At 33.5% G+C, this 7,561-nt stretch overlaps 1 protein-coding gene across 1 annotated transcript; it reads left to right on the top strand.

Moving 5' to 3' along the window:
- The first annotated feature begins 862 nt into the window (after nt 1–862).
- LOC127422889 (homeobox protein Dlx3b-like) lies at nt 863–3,573 on the top strand. The gene is made up of 3 exons (XM_051666709.1): nt 863–1,368; nt 2,029–2,213; nt 2,686–3,573. The coding sequence occupies exons 1-3, from the start codon at nt 1,047–1,049 to the stop codon at nt 2,989–2,991; spliced, it is 813 nt and encodes a 270-aa protein (XP_051522669.1). The 5' UTR covers nt 863–1,046; the 3' UTR covers nt 2,992–3,573.
- The last annotated feature ends 3,988 nt before the right edge of the window (nt 3,574–7,561 follow it).

Here is a 7,561-nt window from a genome sequence, read left to right as displayed (position 1 = left end):
ATGTCCCAAAGCTCATGCACGTCTTTTAAAAGACTCCATGGAATTTGACTACATGCCACGACTGTGCACATCAGGTATGTGACAAACTAATGTCTTGCGGCTGAAGTTCGCACTACGGAGAAGCACGCATACTATAAATCATGCATTCACGTGCACACAATTTAAATCCTTAGTAAGCAGTAAGCAGCACTCCTTCATTTCAGTGCACATAAATAGGTCAGTGGTTGCTAAAAGTTCTTTGGATGCTAGAGGTTAAGACTTCTGGTACCACGCCTTGCTATAATAAAGAGGGCACACCAGTCAAAGCCCCAGGGGTGATCAATGGGGTAGATAAACTTCTCTAGCCTCTTTCACCATAGCGTCAAAGACCACTCTGAATCAGAAAAGAAAATGTCTCCAACAGTTTAGAGACTGCCAAGTAAATGCACAAAAGTGCACTACATTATTAATGAATAATTGAAGTTACAGAACAGCCATGTCTGGCCTGAAATGTCTGAAACAAATCAGAACATGAACTAAAACATCTGGAGGTACAGAATATTTTATTTAAAAAATAATAAATAAAAAAAAGTGGTTTTATTGTAATGTTCTGCTGGCTGTTTTGTAAATTCAATTAAAAAACGTCTATTAAATTCTGTTGTAGTCTACTCTACTACAACGTCTATAAATTTCAGATCTCCATTGTCACTATAACAGTTAAAATCCTCATGCTGAAGTTTGGAGACGTTGAGGCGCAAGGTGGAGAACACTTCTTTGCTTCGCCCTCAGGGTGAAAAAAAAGAAAGAAGAAGAAGTGAGGAGCCAATAGGAGCCAAGCGTCCACCCATATGCCCTATAATTCAGAGTTTCCCATACTAGATCTCTTCCATTGCCTTCAGTGCTTCAGACGAAGGAGTTAGAGAACAACCAGCTCACCCAGGATTTGCGTTAAAGGCACCATCCTAGACTACGTCTGTTGGTTTTGTTTGCCCAAGTCTGCCCTGGAAATATAAGTGGACGATAGTTGTTTTATTTTTTTTTTCCCCCAAAAGGGAAACGACCCCACGATGAGTGGACCGACCTATGACAGGAAGATACCAGGAATTTCAACCGATCTTTCAGGCTCCATGAGTTGCCATCCGACTTCTAAGGACTCTCCGACTCTTCCAGAGTCTTCGGCTACAGATATGGGTTATTACAGCAGCCATCACGAATACTACCAGAGTCCTCCATACCCTCAACAGATGAGTTCATATCATCAGTTTAATCTATCTGGGATAGGGGCATCAATAGGACCTTTTCCCACCAAGACAGAATATCCGTACAGCAATACTTACAGACAATACGGGCATTACAACAGGGACCTACAGACGCCACCCCAAAGTGCAGGTGAGAAAAGTTTTTTGTTTTATTTTTAAAGGTATATGCATTTCTAAAGGTGATATATATATATATATATATATATATATATATATATATATATATATATATATATATATATATATATATATGCAGAAAATATGATTTTTTTTAAACCTAATAAAATTATGTGCGCGCGTCTATTATGAATTTGATTCAAAACGAATTTTAAATTTTAAATCGAAACGCTGTTGAGGAAAAAAAAAATTCATCGCTCTTTGCTAATTATTTATTTGGTTATTTTTTTATTTTATTTTTTATAGTAAAACGATTTTACAGTTTTATAATTATTATTTGAAAGTTATACGCAAGTTGAAGGTATTATAAGTTTTAGCAGGGAAGAAAAGTTTTCGTTGTCTAATTATAATCACAACAGACTTACGGTCGCTGTAAAACAATTGTGGCATTTTTATTGCAACTGTAACACGATTAATCATTATTAGCTTACTCAGATCTCAATCTATGTCACAATATAAAAAACTAAAATGTTTTCCCGAATTTCCGTGAATTTTTTTAATTAGCGTCACAATCGCAAAATTAGACCAAGCATGCTGAAATCCGAAATCTTTTTTTTTTAAGCTCCTGTAATAATACTTCAATTGACGTTGTTTGTCATTTTATTCTTCACAGTCAAAGAGGAACCAGAGACTGAAGTTCGGATGGTAAACGGAAAACCCAAGAAAATCCGAAAGCCGCGCACCATTTACTCGAGTTACCAGCTCGCCGCACTGCAGCGCCGCTTCCAGAAGGCGCAATATCTGGCGCTCCCGGAGAGAGCTGAACTCGCTGCACAGCTGGGGCTCACGCAAACACAGGTAATGCTGGAGCTCAAATTAATTTACAATTAGTAGTCTGCCACTTGACATTGTGTTAACAGCTTAAAGTCACTACTTGTACTTTTATCGTTAAATAGCCTTCACCTTGACATCCACTGAGCACTTTGAGATAAGCTGAAAGGACATCAGTTTATAAAAGATTTCTCGGGTTCAAAAAGGAACACTTTTTGTTTTGAAATTGCATCCCTCATATTTTTAAGGAACACCTATGTATGCTTAAATTAACAGATTATTAATTGTTATTTATGTGTGTAGCATGTTGTAAAAAAAAAATAAAAAAATAAAAATAAAAAAAGCCTATGTGATGAATTAGTCGAATCAATTTAATGTTGATACTGTTTTTTTTTTTTTTTTTTTTTTTTTTTTTAGATTTATAGTAAGATCAGTAGGTTGGTCTGATCATATAGTGATTGTATTGACGTGTTTTTATTTATTTATTTATTTTGCACAGGTGAAAATCTGGTTCCAGAACCGGAGATCCAAGTTCAAGAAGCTTTACAAGAACGGCGACGTTCCTCTGGACCACAGCCCGAACGCCAGCGACTCGATGGCTTGCAACTCCCCTCCATCCCCGGCCGTTTGGGACAATAACGCGCACTCTATCCAGGTCAACCGGGGTCAGATCCCCCAGCCACCCCTCAGCTCCACAGCCCCCAACATGGAAGATTACAGCAATCACTGGTACCAGCAGGGATCACATTTACAGCATCCAGTGCACCACCTGGGACCACCACAGAGCGTGGGGGCTGTGTATTAAAAGACACCGATGAGAGTTTAATATAAGAGGGAAAAGACTCTGCAAAATAAGCTGAGAGATACTCCGCGAGTATCTGGAGTGAAACAGCACGCTTGTGTTGGCATTTTATTGACTGTTTAAACGCATGTTGAACGCATATCTGTCGATATGGACGATTTATGTGTTGCAATAGCAGTAGTATATTTCCATTGTTTCAATGTGTCCCGGCTACTCAGACCTATTTCATGCACATAGGTGTAGGTTCAACAATGTAAAGGAAGTTAAGTGTGGTTTTAAATTATTGTATTGTATATGGCTTCCTTTATTTTCATGTTTTACGAATACTTATAAAAAATGAATGAGAGAACCTCATATGTTGAAGTTATCACCTATTGCGCGCGTCAGAGACTCAGGACATAATTTATATTGTACAAAATGTGGAAAGCTGTACATATGTGTTTAAATAAAACAGAACCACTAAGTTCGCGTTCTTTCGAAAGATAAAGACTGCACGGTGGTGCTTGAACCATTTTATATTCCTGTAAGTAGTTTTATTATTCTGTTAAATTGAATAAATGCGATTTGAAAATAATTTCTTCTTTTATACTCTTTGCTTTATACTGTTCCAAAATGAGACTAAGACAAACTGATAGTCCACCTTGACCATATTAGTTACAGAATTTTTTTTTAATTTTAATTTTTTTTTTAAAATTTTTTTTAAACAAGGCTTATATCAGATGTTATTTTGTGATGATGCATGCATAAACCTGGTAGGGCTGCGTGCAAAGAAGCTGTAGGAGGCGACAGGAGAGCAGACATGTTGGAGTCACTGGATTTTATTAGTATTCTGTTGGCAGATAACAGGACTACAGCGAAAGAGGAGGATGACTACTGAAATAAAGCCTTGAGCTATAGGGATTGTCGGGCACTACAAGCATAGACACAGCAAACAAAAGCATCAGAGGTAGGCCTAAGCAAAACCCCTAAGAGTTTAACAGGTAGGCTAAATGCAAATTATTGCATGACGGTATTTCAAAGCGTCAATTAACCTGTCCTCGTCTTCCCGCAGTTTTAGTTTGTTTTAAGTAAATATGACAAGGAAATAAGTCGTACTGTAATGCATTTCTGTCATTATTATTATAAAAATATCAGATGCTTAACAGATTAATAGTTCCTTCAAACTTGAATACGTAGCCTATATTTAGAAATCTAATTTATTTTAGATTTGAATGATATACATTTTATAATGTAATAATGCTTGTTGATGTTTTTAATTAACTTCACAAACATTCAGTTGGGGAGCGTCCATATTTCCGCATGTTTCGTTTATTTCACACGTTTGTCTCCTTGACTACAATTAGTAACCCTGAAAAGTAGGTATTATATTCCAACGATGGAATATTTTTCCCATTTGATTTTCTGACATAAAACAGCTGTATTAAAAATGTATTTGAAAAAATAAATAAATGTAAAACATTTTTAAAGGAAATGTCGCAATATAGCACTGCTGCGGCATAGTGGAAAATAGTAAAAAAACAAAACAAAACAAAAAAAAACAAACAAAAAAAAATCTTTGAATTTAATTCATATTTCTTTAGTTAATTGAGATTTTTACACAATTGGAATTCCTACAAACAAAAATTGTATGGAATCACTGTCATGCATTCTTCAATATTGTTATTGTCAATCGGAAGAACTAACGGTGCACTCTTCTTTTCCTTACCAAAACATTTCCGTATATATATATATATATATATATATATATATATATATATATATATATATATATATATATATATAATTTCTGAAAATTAGAAAAACGAATAATGATTGTGTTATTAATGCAAAAATCCAATTATAATACATTGTAAACGTTTTCTAAAATGAATAAATGCTATATTATAATATTACCAATTGGAATATACATTGGTGCAAATCCATTGTAGTACAGAGTTGACTTATGGCAACATAGCCATTTTTATTTATTTATTTATTTATTTATTTATTTTTGCAACAATCCACCATCGTTCCTATTTTCCCAATTTTCTAAAACTGTGAAGTCGATCAGTTAAACAACATCTAAATAAGCTGCTTAAGGTGCAGAAGGAAATCATGATATAGACGATACATACAGAAATGTGTTTAATAGAGAATTTTGTGGAGCACCTCGCGGTCTCAGGTAGGCTGTCTGCTCAAGGATGGTGTTTCTGGTGGTCTGGAGTTTAACAGCATCAGATGTTTTCTGGAAGAATTGATTTCCTGTTAGTCCTACTGAAAACATGTGTTGTTGATTTTTATTCAAGAAAATTGGCGAGAAAGCGTCCAATGGTTGCCACAACATCATGCAGAAATTATGTGTGAAAAATTATATAATTCATCAGCCATGAGTCTTTTTAAAGCACACCAGCTTTTTAGGTGCCGAAAAATCCAATGAGACAATATAATTAAAATCTTAAAGGGGCAGTAAAATAGCTTATGCGCTTTATAATAAACTCGGAACTGACACAAATGTTTTGGGCAAAACTTTATGATAGGCTAACGTTCAAAAATATGGTAGGCTATTAACAAACATTCTAACATTATTCATTTAGATATGAATATAAATGAAAATAGAATACATATAGATCGTTATTACATATATATAATAATGTATGTTAATGTTATAACGACAGATAAACATATATATATATATATATATATATATATATATATATATATATATATATATATATATATATATAAATCCATTGTAGTAGTATCTATCTGTCTGTCTATCTATCTATCTATCTATCTATATATATATATATATATATATATATATATATATATATATATATATATATATAGATAGATAGATAGATAGATAGATAGATAGATAGATAAAATTACTGTAGGCTCATTCTTATGGACGTCACTAAACTCAAGTAACACGTAGTGTGCCATTAACATGTGCCATCTTGTTGTGCTTTTAATATCAAAGACAGTTTGTTTACTTTCAACATTTTGTGTATTAAGGAGCAATGCCTATTAAATATAGCTAATTTAAAATAGACAATGTGCATCTCAGACATAGACCTTCAGCTAAATGTAATTGTTAGGTGTTGCCTGAAGACCTGGAACACCATGTACTTAAACTTGTTATTCATAAAATCATTAACCAACACTGCCAATTCACAGGAAAAAGGGACAGCCTCCTAAACAGAATAAAAAAGGATGGCACATTGTATCATGACTGTGCAAAATATAAAACAGGCTTAACTCGAACCATTTTGTTAGTTTGTAGATTTTGTGGCATGCCCTCTGGTTTGAGGTGGAATGAGCGCAAAACCATAATTTGAACCATAGAGACCATAAATAATCTTGTTTCATGCAGAAATTAAATGACTAACCACTAATGCTGAGGTTCGTATCATCATTCAGGCCCCATATATAGTGAAAAAAAAAAAAAAAAAATGATGTGTTGGATTTACTTCAAATAAATAAGTAGCATTTTTGCATCATGCTTTTTTAGTAAATTCAAATTATGGTCATTTTATGTCAGCATAACTAGAAAACCTTTGTTAGATCTACACAAATGTATGAATTCATTCAACTTTATTGCCTTAAAAAGGTATCACACGCATACAATTTAACAATTAATAGCACATTGTTTCAAATTAACATAAATATTGTTGTTTCTACCTAATTTAATTGGCTCAAAAGAAAATAAGTAGTAATTAATTAAACAATTTATCAGCCAAAGAAGTGCAAATAAAGCTGCACATCAGTTACAAACATTCACATGTGCAAGGAAAAATGACATGGATTGAAGAGGATCCAACTTCACCAATGGGAACACTAATCACCCTAATGATGACTTTCAACAAAACAACTAATTACAGGAAAACAACATCAATAATACCAAAAAGAGATCAAATCTCTATGAATTCTTAATAACAACTATTTAAATGCCCCAATAAGTTCATTTTGACCAAACAAACGTGCTTACATGATCAAGGGCAAAGGGCTTATGGGTATTGCCCACAACCTCAGTTCTGTACTTGATCGTTTGAGTTAGTAATACTTAAAATGTTAATTTTATGGATTTTTAAGCCAAAGAAGTTCAAGGAACTCACAATTATTCTTTTACTTTATGTATCACTTTAAGTTGACCTTATAATTAATATTTTGTGTTGTACACGTTAATGCAAATTAAGTAAAGCTAAAAATGTAATAAATATGTATGTTTCTGAGTAGAAGCTATTTTTTTTCTTACGTAATGGTTGTTAAGCCAACTTATTTTGTTTTATAAAAAAAAAAAAAAAAAATATTTTGTTTTTTTTTAGTGTATGCAGACTGTGACAAAACCGTGATCCAATATTAAAAGTTGAATTTTCATGTTTTCACCAAGACAGTATGTTCATGCTTGGATTGCTTTGATATGCTTGGAGTCCTAAAAAGTCCAACTTCATAGCCAATATGGGCCTATTTTATTAATTAGTCATCAAGTCTTTTAGCTCATTAGTTACGCTATGTAACTCCGTTCTAGAGGTGTGCATCATTCTATGTGGAATATGAATATGGCATCAAGTAATTTGTCACATAAAGCACA

Source organism: Myxocyprinus asiaticus, chromosome 32 (genome assembly GCF_019703515.2).
Source record: "Myxocyprinus asiaticus isolate MX2 ecotype Aquarium Trade chromosome 32, UBuf_Myxa_2, whole genome shotgun sequence".
Lineage (NCBI taxonomy): Eukaryota > Metazoa > Chordata > Actinopteri > Cypriniformes > Catostomidae > Myxocyprinus > Myxocyprinus asiaticus.
Note: the sequence above shows the minus strand (reverse complement) of the source record. Positions and strands in the feature narration are given on the sequence as shown.